This window comes from Mauremys mutica, chromosome 18 (assembly GCF_020497125.1).
Source record: "Mauremys mutica isolate MM-2020 ecotype Southern chromosome 18, ASM2049712v1, whole genome shotgun sequence".
In the NCBI taxonomy this organism is placed as follows: Eukaryota; Metazoa; Chordata; order Testudines; family Geoemydidae; genus Mauremys; species Mauremys mutica.
Genome location: NC_059089.1, coordinates 6,910,849 through 6,925,427, shown reverse-complemented (window position 1 = coordinate 6,925,427; position 14,579 = coordinate 6,910,849). Strand labels below are relative to the sequence as shown.

Sequence of the window (14,579 nt, the reverse complement as noted above, 5' to 3'; positions counted from 1 at the left end):
GGAACTCCACTGCACCTTGAAGTGGCTACACTCTCTTCTGGGTAACAGGGATTTCATTTCAATCTGCATTGCCATCATTTCAGGGGTGGGGAAGAGCCTGACTCCTCTGTGGAAGAAGCTGTGCTAGTTTGCACAGATCTGTGATCTTCCGTGCAGGTACAGTCACACCAACCGCATTCCCTGTTCCTCTGACTCAGGAAGCAGGTCCGTCAGCCCCTCACCCTGTTAGCTTGACAGATTGTAGCCTTTCCAAGAAAAGGACAGGCCCGCCCTCAGCTGAGTTTACAGACTACAAAGAAACATAGGGTGCTGCTGGCAGATTGGGTGTAGTTTACCTTACAAGCCTCTCCCCCTTGATGGTTTGCACAGATGAGCAACTAGAAGACAAGGCCAACCCTAATGATAGGAGAAAGGGAAAGAGGCCAGAGCAGCGATGCCCTCTGGAGGGGAAGGGAACTTGTTCAAGGATAAAAAGTGGATTCCTGGTATGGTGACCAGACAGCAACTGTGAAAAAATGGGATGGGGGTGGCAGGTAATAGGTGCCTATATAAGAAAAAGTCCCCAAAAATGGGACTGTCCCCTTAAAAACAGGACACCTGGTCACCTTCAGTCCTGGGAAGGAAGTCGCCATTCCTGTTTCAGAGTTGAGCGCCCCAGTTTTGTAAGGGTGAAGTCACTGTGTGGGTGAGACGCTCAGTTGCTATGGGGGAGGGAGCCCTACTGACGGGTCACTCGGAGGATTACACTTTCTAAGGGATTATGGTAGTCTGCTACTTTCACTGCTGCAGGCCAATCTGCCCAATGCCCCACAGCCTGTGAGGGGGCGAGAGCTCCACCCCAGGGCTTGAGGGGAGGGACTGTACCCCATGGTCTATGGGATGAAATCATATTTAGGCCTCACAGAATCCTGCTGTGAATTTTAGGGGTCCGTCCTGATCACGTTTAACAGAAGAACGGGGTGGGGTGGGATATACAACACTGTGGAATAACCATGGCTGTGAGAAAAATAAAAGTCACTAAAAAGCTGGAAGAGACTGGTCTGAACTACCGGCTACTGCTCCAGCTGTGGTGGCTGGAGGAGAGCTAACCTGGCAACGGGAGACTAACCCATGGCTGTGAGAGCAGATAACGAATTACAGGTACCTTTGTGTAACAAAGGGAGGTTAAAGCTGTATTGCCTGGTGCTGGAGGTGACTGATGAGACGGTCCGGATGAGCATCTCCCTCCGCAGATCACCCACGGCTTGCTGAGTGTTTTGCCTTAATAGAAAGTTAGACCCATCGGCTGCGTAGGTGAGTCAATCCATGGGGTTGTACCCCACGGCTGGTGGGAGATGGGGGGGCTGTAGCCCATAGCCGGTTGGGAGATCTGGGAGTGGGCTGTACCCTACAGCAGGTGGGAGGGTCAAGGTGTGGGGGGCTACACCCCACGGCCAATGGGAGGGTCAGGGGGACTGCACCCCACAGCCGATGGCGGGTTGGGGGGGCTGTACCCTATAGCCGATGGGGGGTCGTGGGGGCTGTACTCCACGGCCGATGGGGGGTCGGGGGGTGTACCCACAGCAGGCGGGGGCGGGGGGCTGCACCCCATGGCCGATGGGGGGTCGGGGGGGCTGTACCCACAGCAGGCGGGGGCGGGGGGCTGCACCCCCATAGCCAGTGGGGGCGGCTGTACACAGAGCAGGCGGGGGCGGGGGGCTGCACCCCATGGCCGATGGCGGGGTCGGGGGGGCTGTACCCACAGCAGGTTGGGGGGGCTGTACCCTAGAGCAGGTGGGGGCTGCACCCCATAGCCGATGGGGGGTCGTGGGGGCTGCACCCCATAGCCGATGGGGGGTCGGGGGCACTGTACCCACAGCAGGTGGGGGCGGGGGGCTGCACCCCATGGCCGATGGCGGGGTCGGGGGGTCTGTATCCACAGCAGGTGGGGGCGGGGGGCTGTACCCCATGGCCGATGGGGGGTTGGGGGGGCCGTACCCTACAGGGGTCGGGGGGGCTGCACCCCACGGCCGATGGCGGGGTCGGGGGGTCTGTACCCACAGCAGGTGGGGGCGGGGTGCTGCACCCCATGGCCGATGGCGGGGTCGGGGGGTCTGTACCCACAGCAGGTGGGGGCGGGGTGCTGCACCCCATGGCCGATGGCGGGGTCGGGGGGTCTGTACCCACTGCAGGCGGGGGCGGGGGGCTGCACCCCATGGCCGGTGGGGCGGGGCGGGCTGGGGCAGGAAGCTGCGGCGGCGGCCCGAGCAGGTGCCGCTCCCGGCGGGGCTCAGCTCGGCAGCACACGGTAGGTCGCGGACGGGCCGGCGACTCCTCCGGAGCGATCCGGGCAGGAGCCGCCTGCAGTGGCGGGGCTCCCGGCAGCTCCCGCGGCCCCGCTCCGGCCAGGCCCAGCCCGCTCCCCGCAGGGCGCTGCGCCGCCGGGTCCGAGAGCGGGCCCGGCTCGGCCCGGCCCCCAGGGTGCTGCGGGCCCGGCCCCGAGCTCACGGCAGCCCGGAGCCCCCGGGCCTTTCCCGCCGCCCGGGCCCGGGCACCCAGCGGAGTTTTACAACGGGGGGATTCTCGTCCCTTTGCTTTAAACCCGAACGTGCCGGTCAATGGAACCGGGGGCCGGGCCGCTACACAGGTGACGGGCATTAGCGCCTGGTCAGAGCTAAACCCAATGCGGAGCGGAGCGAGCCGAACCTCCCCCCCGCTGGCTGTTTGTGCCCCCTGTGACATGGGCTGGGAGACTGGGCAGCTCCCCAAAAACCTCCGATGCTCGCCCAGCTGCACGTTCTAGCTCCATATTCCTAGGGCCCCGCCTCTGCAGACTGTATTGTATTTCCCTGGGAATTTATCAGTGTTATAACCACAACAGCAAAAACCGTGCAAAAACATAATTTTTCTGGATAAATATCAGGGTTTATTTTTGTGGACGGAAGGGGGGGGGAGTATTTAATGCTTTGAATTCCCTTCGTCAATGTGGTTTGCTGCAGAACTAAAACAGAAACCAAAACAGGCCACCTCTGAGTTTAAGAAAACAACGCATCGCCAATCCCCAAATAAAACTTTTCATTTGAATGAACAGTTACTGCTGTAGACTTAGAACTATTAGCCCATAAATAGTTACATTTAATAATTGGGCCCCACCATTTGCAGCGCATACACTCAACTTCATCCTTTTCTCCTGGTTTTTTAACTTTCAAATACTGCCTTGGGTTCTGAAACTTATTTGGATGCAGATTTTTGTTTTCTTCCCATTTTAGTGTGTCAAGTCTTTAAACCATTATCTGCTAACAGCTTTGAAATCTGTACATGCTCGGTGTGAGATTCATCAGTATGTTCAGAGGCACATGCACTTCAGAGTTTGCATGCCTGCCTGTTGGTTTATTGTGCGTATCTCTAGACTAATACATAGCCTTCCTTCAACAGGCAGCTTTGCATATACAGACTAATGTATGATCATAATACATAGATCTCATGCAATATATTGTATTTTCCTAATAAAACAAGGTATTTTTATATATTTGAATGTTACAAAAGTAGGGTGAAAATCAGAAAAAAAATGAGTAATATTTTTATAGAACCCAGGAATTTTTTGGTAAAAATCAGTTTAAACTGAAAACAAAGGGGCTTAAGTATTCATAAAGAACCCAAGGATCTCACAAAACTGGGTGACTGGGCAACAAAATGGCAGATGAAAGTCAGTGTTGATAAATGCAAAGTGATGCACATTGGAAACCGTAATCCCAACTCTGCATATAAAATGATGGGGTCTAAATTAGCTGTTACCACTCAAGAAAGAGAGCGTGGAGTCATTGTGGATAGTTCTCTGAAAACATCCACTCAATGTGCAGCGACAGTCAAAAAAGCAAACAGAATGTTGGGGATCATTAAGAAAGGAACAAATAATAAGACAGAAAATATCATATTGCCTCTATATAAATCCATGGCACGCCCACATCTTGAATACTGCGTGCAGATGTCGTCGCCCCATCTCAAAAAAGATATATTGGAATTGGAAAGGGTTCAGAAAAGGGCAACAAAAAATATTAAGGGCATGGAACAGCTTCCATATGAGGAGAGATTAATAAGACTGGGACTTTTCAGCTTGGAAAAGAGGCGATTAAGGGGGGTATGATAGAGGTCTATAAAATCATGACTGGTGTGGAGAAAGTAAATAAGGAAGTGTTATTTACTCCTCATAACACAAGAACTAGGAGTCACCAAATTATATTACTAGGCAGCAGGTTTAAAACAAACAAAAGGCAGTATTTCTTCACACAATGGACAGTCAACCTGTGGAACTCCTTGCCAGGGGATGTTGTGAAGGCTACAACTATAACAAGGTTAAAAAAAAGAGCAAGATAAATTCATGGAGGATAGGTCCATCAATGGCTATTAGCCACGATGGGCAGGGATGGTGTCCCTAGCCTCTGTTTGCCAGAAGCTGGGAATGAGCGATGGGATGGATCACTTGATGATTCCCTGTTCTGTTCATTCCCTCTGAAGCACCTGGAATTGGCCACTGTCGGAAGACAGGGTAGTGGGCTAGGTGGACCTTGGTCTGACCCTGTATGGCTGTTTTTATGACACAGCCATAGGTGCTGGAACTAGAGGTGTGGGGGCTGCTGCAGCACCCCCTGGCTTGAAGTGGTTTCCATCACATACAGGGTTTCCAGTTTGGTTCAATGTCTCTCAGCTCCCGCACTGTACAAATTGTTCCAGCCCCTCTGGACACAGTCCTTAGGCACTAGCCTCAGCAGAGAGACCAGAACTGAACTCCCACTGCTGCTGCCTTTGCATGTACCTGCCTCATGCCAAGAGGACTTCATCAGAGTTGTCAGTGCAGCCTCTTCCTCTGAGGGCAGGTCTTCACTACCCTCCAGATTGGCAGGTAGTGATTGATCTGTCAGGGATCGATTTATTGCGTCTAGTGTAGACGTGATAAAATCAATCCCCGATCACGCTCCCCGTTGACTCCGGAACTCCAGCTCGTGAGAAGCGGAAGCGGAGTCGACAGGGGAGCGGCAGCGGTCGACTTGCCGCCGTCCTCACAGCCAGGTAAGTTGACTTAGGATACGCCGATTTTAGCTACGCTATTCGCGTAATTGAAGTCGCCATATCTTAGGTCGACCCCCCAGTGTAGAGCAGGCCTGAGACTGATCACTTAATACAACAGAAGGAAATGGATCCTTATCCCAAGTGTGTGTTACTCTGCCCTTAAATTGTAGTCAGGCTTCAATGCAGAGACTGCAAGACTCTCCAGGACAGCTGCTGTGTGGGTGTGCATTTTGTCTGATGTTGAGAGAATTCCTAGCCACTAACTCTGATTTCGGTTTCCTGCTAAACTGGTCTGGCTGTTTCTTCCAGAGTATTATTTTGGTGCTGAATAATCCTGCCACCTCACATACAGGCTAATTGCACAAAAGTTCATGTCGTTATAGAGAAACTGATTGTTTTATGATATCATTCTGTTATACTGCAAAATTACAAACTGCTTCTGGGGGAATTCTGTGCTACTGTGCACATGCAGAATTCACGTCCCCCACAGATTTCTTTGTTTCCCCACGGAATAATGACTTCTGATGGGGGAAGCAAAGGAAAGCTGCAAGACTGGTCACCTGCCCCTCCCCAGCAGCTCAGGCACCTTAGTTTGGGCGACCGGAGCCGCCGTGGAGGGGCTGGATGTGTGTGCGAGAGAGAGACTCTGTCCCTCTCACTAGCTATTGCAGCCCACTCAACGTGGAAGGGCAGGGCTTTGAGGTGTTTCTGCGGAGGTAGGCATGGGGCAGGCTCTGTCCCCAAACGTAGCAGCCTGCCTGCTTAGTGAATTTTCCCAAGAGTATAAAACAGGTGTAAAAGTTGTAAGGCTCCTTTACATTGTCAGAGTGCTGTAAAGGACAGTATGGCTTATAAAAGTTTATGGTGCTTCAGGGATTAGAACTGGTCTAAATTTTTGGACTGAAAAATTTTCCTATCACAATGTGCTCCATGAACTGTTTGCTACTGACCTTTCTGGAGATGCTCAGTAAATGCTCAGTAGCCAATATAAATTGTGACTTTGACTCCCCAGCCCTCACTTGCTCTTCAGTTGCCTATGATGTAACACTGAGCATAGGGCTGCATATATTTGTTGACTATTAACTAGCTACATTACTATTAGACAGAGGGGGGTTGGGGATTTTCTCCAATGCTGCCCACTCCCATTCTCCATCTATTGTATTATAGTTAAATAAATTACCAAAATAATTGAAACTGGCATGATTATATTGCAGATTATATGCAGAATTTTGCAGAATTTTAAAATATTGTATGCAGAATTTTTTATTTTTGGTGAAGAATTTTCAATTTTTTTGGCGCAGAATTCCCCCAGGTGTAAAACTGAATTGTAACCTATTTAAGAGCTGGAGAGTTCTAATTCATTACAGGAGTTTGGTAGTCTTAAATAGGTTAACTTGTTACCCATTTATTTCTCTTGCATTAATTTCCCTACCCAGTGTCTGTGGATACTGGTCAGCTTTGTCATTTCATGTTAAGAAATACAAATTAAAGTCAAATAGTACAAGATCAGCAGTTTGAGTTTCTCCTGCAAACAAAGAAGTGCAAAGTCCTGCATTCTAGGATCTACAGGGTCTTCACTGAAGAACTGTATCTAACATGATAATGTCATGAATTAAATCATTTTAGACATGAGGGGTGAGTCTGTGTTCGTACAGGTTTTGAGTGACTGAAGTACTGGTGCCGGTACTGACTTCACTGCGGTGGCAGTGAGGGCCTCGCTGTATCCACAGCACAGCAACTATGAGGGCAAGCTTTCCTGCTCTGCTCTGCCATCGTGCCTCTACTGAAACCTGGGGGGACCACTTCTGTGGCTGAGAGGACAGTTCAGTCCCCATGCACCTACGGCTGAGCCTCTGAGCAGAGGGCCAGTCAGTGCTAATGGTGGGTTTGTGACATGGATACACATCTGGCAGGAACTGGCTGAGACCCAGCAATTCACTTCAAAGAAGCTACAGAACAGCCATCAGATAGAAACCATTTTCATTCACTGCAGGCCCGGGAGGAATCTGAACCCATGAGCCATGGGTGCTGTGAGGCTCCCCCAGGCTGAAAAGCTCCAGTGCCAGTATCAATCGCTTGAGTCACTCGCTGCCCCACGCGAAGTGTTCTGTTGGCACTGGACCTATAAGAGGGTTGGGTCTACGGCTTGTCTGATCCTTCTCCTTTGATTTGGTGGTCTAGGTTCTCCTCGCTCCTCAGCCTCAGTGAAGCAATGCTTCGGCTCCGGCTCTTGACGTGGGACGTGAAGGACACGCTGCTCCGGCTCCGGCACCCAGTAGGAGAGAATTACTCTGCTGCAGCCCGAGTTCACGAAGTTCATGTACAGCCTGAGGCACTCAATAAATCTTTCCATCAGGCATACAAAGCCCAGAGCAAGCACTTCCCCAACTATGGCCTGAACCAGAGGCTAAGCTCCAAGCAGTGGTGGGTGGATGTTGTCAAACAGACCTTCAGACTCGCTGGTGTCCATGAAGACAGGCTCCTCGCCACCATTGCAGAAAGTCTCTATCAGGAGTTCTGCAGTGCACAGAACTGGGAGTTGGTACCAGGCGCCAGGGAGACTCTGAGGCAGTGCCACCAGCTGGGCATCCGTATGGCCGTAATCTCCAACTTCGACAAGAGGCTGGAGAAGATTCTGTCTCACTGCAACCTCAGGCACCATTTTGAATTTGTCTTGACCTCGGAGGAGGCTGGCTTTGCCAAGCCAGACCAGCGGATCTTTCAGAAGGCGCTGCACATTTCTGGGGTAGCCCCACATCAGGCGGCTCACGTGGGGGACAGTTATGTGAGGGATTATAGGGCAGCCAGAGATGTGGGCATGCACAGCTTCCTGCTCACGAGGGCCGGGCCTGCAAACCATTGGGAGCTCGGGGTACCAAAGCAGCACGTCCTGCCTTCACTTACCCACTTGCTGTCTGTTATCGAGAAGGGTTAACGGGGAATCCCTCGCCTCTCCGCAGAGATCACCAGGGACCAAACAGATTCCGTACACCTCGTCGCTAGAAAGAGGGATCAGTCGTGCTGCGGGGGGCGGGGGGGACTGGTTCTTCACCAGGTGAATCAGGTCCTAAAGAGTATCTGCATGTCCTGCTATAGAGAGGGCCTAAGGAAACCCCTCTGAACTCAGTGAGAAGTACCTGCTAGCACCATCCACAACAGCACATTAGTCATCCAGTGCAATAAACTGCTACAGATACTCAGCACTTCTCTTCCTCTTTCTTCCATAGCTCTCAAAGCACCTAACGGGGGAGGGGGGATTATCGTCATTCTACAGGGGGGAACCGAGGGGTGGGGGCTAAGGTCACCCAGCACGTCAGAGTGGAGACCAGAACTTGCATCTCCAGAGTGTCCCCTAGTGTCCTGTCCATTGCAGCTCTGAGCCCAGGCGTTAACCCCTCCTAGGGCAAGGAAAGACGGCATTTCTTGCACACTTGAATGAACAGACAAAGCCAGAAGCAGAAATCCCATCTCTGGGCCAGGTTCGTTCCCCGCACTGGTACAACTGGCCTGGCCTAGCGCCCTGTGTGGCTCTGCCAGCGAGGAACATGGGTGGTGTGTTGACTTCAGTGGATCCCCTTGCCTGACAATAGCCTTTTCCCAGACAGCACCACCCACTTCTTGGGTTGCTCGTGCTCTGGCCTGTAAGGCAGCCATTGCCCACCCCTGCAGGCTCTCTCTGCATGGGACCTCTGCCAGGGTCTGCTCTTGTAGAAGCTGGCACATCACTAGGGGCAGTTAGTGCCTGTGCCCTGATGCTGGCAGAGGATCCCATGGGATTCCCCCGCTTGCTATTCTGCAAAGACTGGGCCTGGGGATGCTGACAGCTCTGCTCCAAGTCAGGATTTTAGCAGAACCCACTAGCGGGCAGCATAGAGGAGAGCATTGGAAACCAGAGCAGCCCAGCACTAGGGCACTTGCTGCTTCCCAGAGGCTGATGGGAGCTTGGCTGGCAAGAGAAACTAGCCAATGGCCCTTTCGCTGCCCAAACCTCAGCAGATGCTTTTGCCAATGCTGCGCAGTGATGGCTGCACTGCTCCCAGTGCCTGGACTTGCAGCTGTGTGGCAATGCCCCAGCAGGTGCTGTGCAAAGCAGCCTAAGAGCTTGTCTAGACAGCTAGTGTGCAGCAGTTTACCCCGCACTACCCTGCCACACACTAACCGGCCATGGTGACCCTGTTGCTGATCCACTTTGAAACAGGAGCAGATCAAAGTGCACTTCAGTGCGTGGCAAACTAAACGCACAGCCCAGCTTGCTGCAAACTAAGTGGTCGTCTAGACAAGCCTGGAGCGTGCAACAGTCAGGGGGTTAAAAATCAAGATACTTATGTTTAAAAAGGGGAGAAACCAGCCCAGGCCAGGGTCCCTACTTGTAACCTGAACCCACCCCCAACAAATGAACCAGATTGTACATAGTATTATCGACAGGCTTCTTTATGGCGCTCAGCTTGGTAGACTCTGCGCACCTCTCGTGCAGCCATGAATTTAGCCTTGCCACTCCCTGCTGAGGTCTGGCAGGGCAACCCCACATACAGAGGGGAAACTGAGGCACGGTTATTACTGGACTCATCCCAGTGTGTCGCACAGTCAGAATCACGACTTGCCCACATTTCCGGCTAGGGCTGTAACCACTGCACGTCCCCACCAAGGCTGAGCAGATTGCACGTGCCAGTGTTGAGTTCAGGCTTCAGTGTAGGGCACCTCTTTTCTGTCCGGCATAACTAGCCCCCCAAGTAGACAGCTGTTCCTGGAGCCCCAAGGCCACATTGGCTGCAGCAGCCGCACTGTATGTGAGGCTTCGGCTCTCGGTAGAGCTAATTGCTATATGTAGTAGACAGAGAGCCCAAAGCATGGGGCCTGATACAAGGCCTAAAGCCTGAACTAAAGTGAGCAAAAGTCAAGCCCTGCTGCTATAAAGCAAAGTGAGCAAGCGTCAGGCCCTGTTACACAGCAGCTGCCTGTTCGCAGGCTCCCTGTCTGACACACGACCTTGACAAAACACACAGGCACGCCCGAGAAGTGCTAGGCACAGAGTATTGCTGTGTGCACATTCCAGACGTAAACACAATGCTGGGCGATGAAACAGGAACACACCGACCCCGAGTGAAACAAGGCCTGAAGGGCAGGCTTAAGCTGACAGGTACAAGGTAAAGGGTGGTGGCTAATCACATCGGGGGGGGGGGGTATGTAACGTGTTTGTGTCAGTGTATAAAAGAGGGGGTGCAGGAGCACTGTTTTATCCGTCCTCGGGGGAGTAGAAGGTCCCACCACTCAATACGTGTGTGTCCTCAAAGAGTCTACCAGCCACTAGGCCCATGCTTCATTCACAATAAACCTGGCCGAGTGCCTTTGCCACCGAACCAAGTCTGTGGTGGTCTTGGGCACTTTACGCAAGGTCTGCTGTATCAGCTACCTGGCCAGATCCGGTGCAGCACGCTGAGAGGAGACACACACAGCCACCAACTGACAGCACTGTCAATGGAGCGTTGGCAAAGGGATTAGGCCAAAGCAAAATTTGTTGCAGTTCAGACAGCAGGACAAGATGGCAAATCCTGGAGTGTTAAAGAACTGCATAATTCTGTGACCAATAAACAGTTGCAGTTTTGCAGGCTAAGCTCAGGGTCATCAGCTCTCATGGTTCAAGGCACAAGATGATTTCTTGCAAGGGTCAGGAAGGATGGATTTTTTCCCCTCTAAGTACAGTGTTTTGCAGTTGGCCAGATGCATTATGGGCAGTTTCCACTTCTGAAGCTTTGGGGCTTGGCTCCAGCCAGAGGCCCACTACGCGACAAGATGGGCCAGTGAGCCGATCCTGTAGGGCAACTACATTGCCTAGAAAGAATTCTAGGGGGCTACTGCTGTTACGAAACAAACTCAGAGCAGGCACCAGGGCTGAAGTCTGAGCCTATTTAGGTATGTGACACTCAGCCAGAAGGGGTTTAGCACTAGCAGGGTAACTAACCCAGATTCAACCTTTAGCGACATCATAGCAGATAATGATTGTGTGAGTGTGTGTGTTTACATATATATTGTTAGAGGTTGACAATGTACCCAAACGGTTCCTGTCTGTCACCGTATTCTGTTAATTCATTGAGATGAACCGTAACTGTAGTAATATCATTGTCTTTATTTCTGTGTGGTATATAGTAAACTGCCTGTAAATGGCAGGAGATGGGCAGTTGCCTTATGTTAAACAATGCAGCTAATCACCAGTGGTGCTTAGGAAATAGGAGGTTCTACTTCAAAGCCATTATTGTTCGCCCCAGGAATACCTGCTGTCAAGAGACTGCCAGGAACTATAACAAGCATTCTTGAGCCCTGATCCTGTTATCTCAGATCTGCTTAAGCTTCATCAGGGGAAGTTTGAGTCACAAGACTGAGGTCTCCAGCTCCAGTCTGGCTCACCCTGATATTGGACACTGTATTATAACTAAGGCTGCAAGTCTTTCATGGAGGTCACAGAAGTCACGGCTTCCATGACTTTCCGGGACCTCCGTGAATTCTGCAGCTGCCCCCTAGGCTACTCCCACGCCCATGAGCAGCAATGTCTGCTGGAGCGCTCCACCCCTCAGCACCTAAGATTTAGTTAGGAGTATTTTTAGTAAAAGTCATGGACAGGTCACAATAACATGGGTTATGGCCCATGACCTGTCCGTGACTTTTATTAAAAAATACCCGTGACTAAATCGTAGCCTTAATTATAACCTATGGAAATAATTCTGAAAGAACTCTTTGCAACTCTAAAGTTTATCATCTCGACTCTATTTTGAAACTAAGAATTTTATTTATATCTGTATGTATAATGCTCTTTTAACCTATACTCAATTGCCTTTTTAAAAAAATCTTAGTTTAGTTAATAAGAATTGGCTGTAAGTGTGTATTTGGGTAAGATCTGAAATATTCAGTGACTTGGCAGGTAATGTGTCCGAACTTTTGGGCGTAGTAGAACTTTTTATATGATGAATAAGATTTTCAGTAATCCTCATCATCTTTGACTGGGCTGTCTGGGTGGGAGCCCAGGGCTGGACGTGTTTGTGGCTTCTGAGTAACCAGGAAGATATTATAGAAGCTGTTTTGTTGCTGGATTGGTGAATCTAATTATTAGAAATAACCTCCAGCTTGGGGGATAGTCTGCCCCATTCATTGCAGTTTGCCCTGATTGAGCAGTCTTCGTGTGGCCCCCCTGGGACCCTGGACAAAGGTGTCAGTGCAGTCGGGCTGCCAGCCCCATCCTGGCTGCTTGGAGTGACTGAAGATCCAGCAGGTGGTGTACCAAATTGTGCGTCTCGGCAGAAAGCTCCCCCTTTTCCGCACAGAGCTGGCGGGTGAGCTGCTGCCCGTGCCAGGCCTCGTTCACTGAACGAGGGAGATGCTCTGGTCAGCCACGGCAAACGCGGGGTAGATGGGTGCAGTAAAGGCTTCACGGTGCGAGTGGAGGATGACACAGGCAGTAGGGTCGTAGAACAGCACTTCCCCCCCATCCAAGTCGACCAGCACGCCCACCTGCGCGGGGCACTTGACTAGCTCCACCGCCTGATGACGGCTGTTGTGCGAGAAGCGGAACTCCTTGTCATAGCGCGAGAACACCCAGGAGAAGGGGTTGTAGCCCAGCCGGGCTGCGTTGCCAGGCCCTTTGCGCTGCAGGGAGCCATAAGAAATGCCCAATTTGTACGCGCAGCTTTTGTCCACGCGGATCCTCCAGGCGTGGGTCCCTTTGTGGAAGGCCTGAGTGCCCAAGGCGTTGGGCCAGTGATCGAAGCGCTCTGGGCAGTCTGGATAGGGCTTTGTCTTCTTGGGGCTGAATGCCAAGGTCTTCTTGTCTTCGGACAGGGCCAGCAGGGGGCTGATGGTTTTCTCATCTACGTGAACCTCTTCCAAACCTGCGAGGGAAGCCAAACAATCAGTACAGGCTGAGCAGCGGGACCTCGGCCAGGATCAGCCTATCTCCCCCGGCAGCACTGGGCCGGGGAGGGAGCTGGGCTCATGTCCACATTCCCATTTTTATAGGCCTTCCTAGGCAGAAGCCCTGTAGTGGCCACGCGGCTTCCTCTGGCGCCCAGCAGCACCACCTTCCAGGGCCAGCAGGCCAGCCCCCGGGGAGGGGGCTCCCTGCATGCTGGGGAAGGGACTGAGCTCAGACTGGACTCTGCCTGCGCAAGTTAGATGTACCCCAGCTAGTCCCACTGGGCACTGGCTCCTGGGGTTCTCCCAGCCGTAGCCTGCAGTAGGTCCCGACTGGCTCCCTCCATCATGAGCCATCTCCCCTCCGCAGTGCTCGCCCACCCTGCTGCCAGGACACAGCAGGGCAGGGAGAAGCTGGCCCAGAGGCTGGAGTGGCTCTGTGCTGAGAGTGGCTGGTGAGCAGGAAGCCTCAGGCTCCCAGCACATTGCGGATGGAGCAGGGGCAGGGCAAGGCATGAGACCTCTGCCTTGGTCCCAGGGTAGTACCCAGTGGGGACCAGGGCAGCACGGCCACAGGGCTGGCAGCTTTGGCCACACCTGTTTCCAAGCAGGGAGGAGGCAGGTGCATTCACAGGCCACCACCCATCCACAGATACCACCTGGCTTCCATCTGACCCCCGCCCCAACCTGATGCGGAAGATCCAGCTGTTCGAGTGGGCTTCCTGACTCGGCTGGGGCTGGTGCCAGGGCAGCCTCTCTGCAGGCTTCTTCCCCTTTCAAACGAGCAGTGTAATACGGCGCAGAACATGTCCAACACCTGAGGTTCCCCCCAGGCCCACGTGTGACTAGGCTCCTGGCCACTGGGCTCCCCAAGATGAAGGCAGGGGTTGCATGTGGCCCTGAGGACGCACTTTCCCCACCCAGCTCTGGAAGCGCTGGGTTCGACTTGGTGCAGATCCAGATGTAGGCGCAGGAGACAGCTCATCTCTCCCAAACAGTTCCCTGCCCTGGCCCAGGGCAGCCCAGAATGCACTGGGGATGAATGGTTGATTTGGGCCCAGTGGCGGGAAGATTAGCAAACCAGACAAGTACTCAGCTCTGATGGATGGGGAGGCGAGGGGCACAGGGGGGAGCTTGGCCCCACTCCCAGTGTGCAGGAGCCCATTCAGAGCCCAGCCATCCCATTGGTGTAGACTCCCCCTTTGCTGCAATCCTCGACTGAGACAGAGGCTCCTGGGTCCCTTCTGGCTGGGCTCTCTCTACCTCTCACCACGGCTGATGATCCGTGGTGCCGGAATCGGGGGGGGGCTATGGGGGCCATAGCCAGTGTTCCCTCTAATTTTTCCCCACCCATGTGTAGAATGGATTTTATGTGCTCCAATATGGGGGTGATGTGTGACACACCACCTTCAACTGGGGCACATACAAAAATCCATGTGGTGGGGGTGGGGCCGAGGGGTTCGGAGTGTGGGAGGGGGCTCAGGGCTGGGGCAGAGAGTTGTGGTGCAGGAGGGTGGGGGCTCCAGCTGGGTGTGCGGGCTCTGGGGTGGGGCCAGAGATGAGGGGGTTGGGGTGCAGGCTGCCCTGGGACTTCAGTGGGGACTCCCCCCCCCAGCCCTCTCTCCCCGCAGCAG

The 14,579-nt window shown here is 52.9% G+C and overlaps 2 protein-coding genes across 4 annotated transcripts in view; one reads left to right on the top strand and one right to left on the bottom strand.

Annotated features, from left to right (window-relative positions):
* The first annotated feature begins 1,271 nt into the window (after nucleotides 1–1,271).
* Nucleotides 1,272–8,246, top strand: HDHD3 (haloacid dehalogenase like hydrolase domain containing 3). Of its 3 annotated transcripts, none has more exons than XM_044992558.1 (2): nucleotides 1,272–1,293; nucleotides 7,228–8,246. In XM_044992558.1, exon 2 carries the CDS (start codon nucleotides 7,259–7,261, stop codon nucleotides 7,979–7,981), a length of 723 nt encoding a protein of 240 aa, XP_044848493.1. In that variant the 5' UTR covers nucleotides 1,272–1,293; nucleotides 7,228–7,258; the 3' UTR covers nucleotides 7,982–8,246. The 3 variants fall into 3 exon arrangements, with proteins under 3 accessions (XP_044848493.1, XP_044848492.1, XP_044848494.1); XM_044992557.1 differs by lacking the exon at nucleotides 1,272–1,293 and adding an exon at nucleotides 2,211–2,287; XM_044992559.1 differs by lacking the exon at nucleotides 1,272–1,293 and adding an exon at nucleotides 5,023–5,046.
* Nucleotides 8,247–8,931: 685 nt separating this feature from the next.
* BSPRY (B-box and SPRY domain containing) overlaps nucleotides 8,932–14,579 on the bottom strand; it is a 30,880-nt gene continuing 25,232 nt past the window's right edge. The window contains exon 6 of the mRNA XM_044992150.1: nucleotides 8,932–12,923. Within this exon, the coding sequence (XP_044848085.1) occupies nucleotides 12,397–12,923 (527 nt within the window). The 3' untranslated portion in view covers nucleotides 8,932–12,396. The remainder of the gene's footprint in view (nucleotides 12,924–14,579) is intronic.

Bases quoted from the DNA above. Each gene is read 5' to 3' on its own strand.
- HDHD3 (XM_044992558.1), top strand. From the start codon at position 7,259: ATGCTTCGGCTCCGGCTCTTGACGTGGGACGTGAAGGACACGCTGCTC.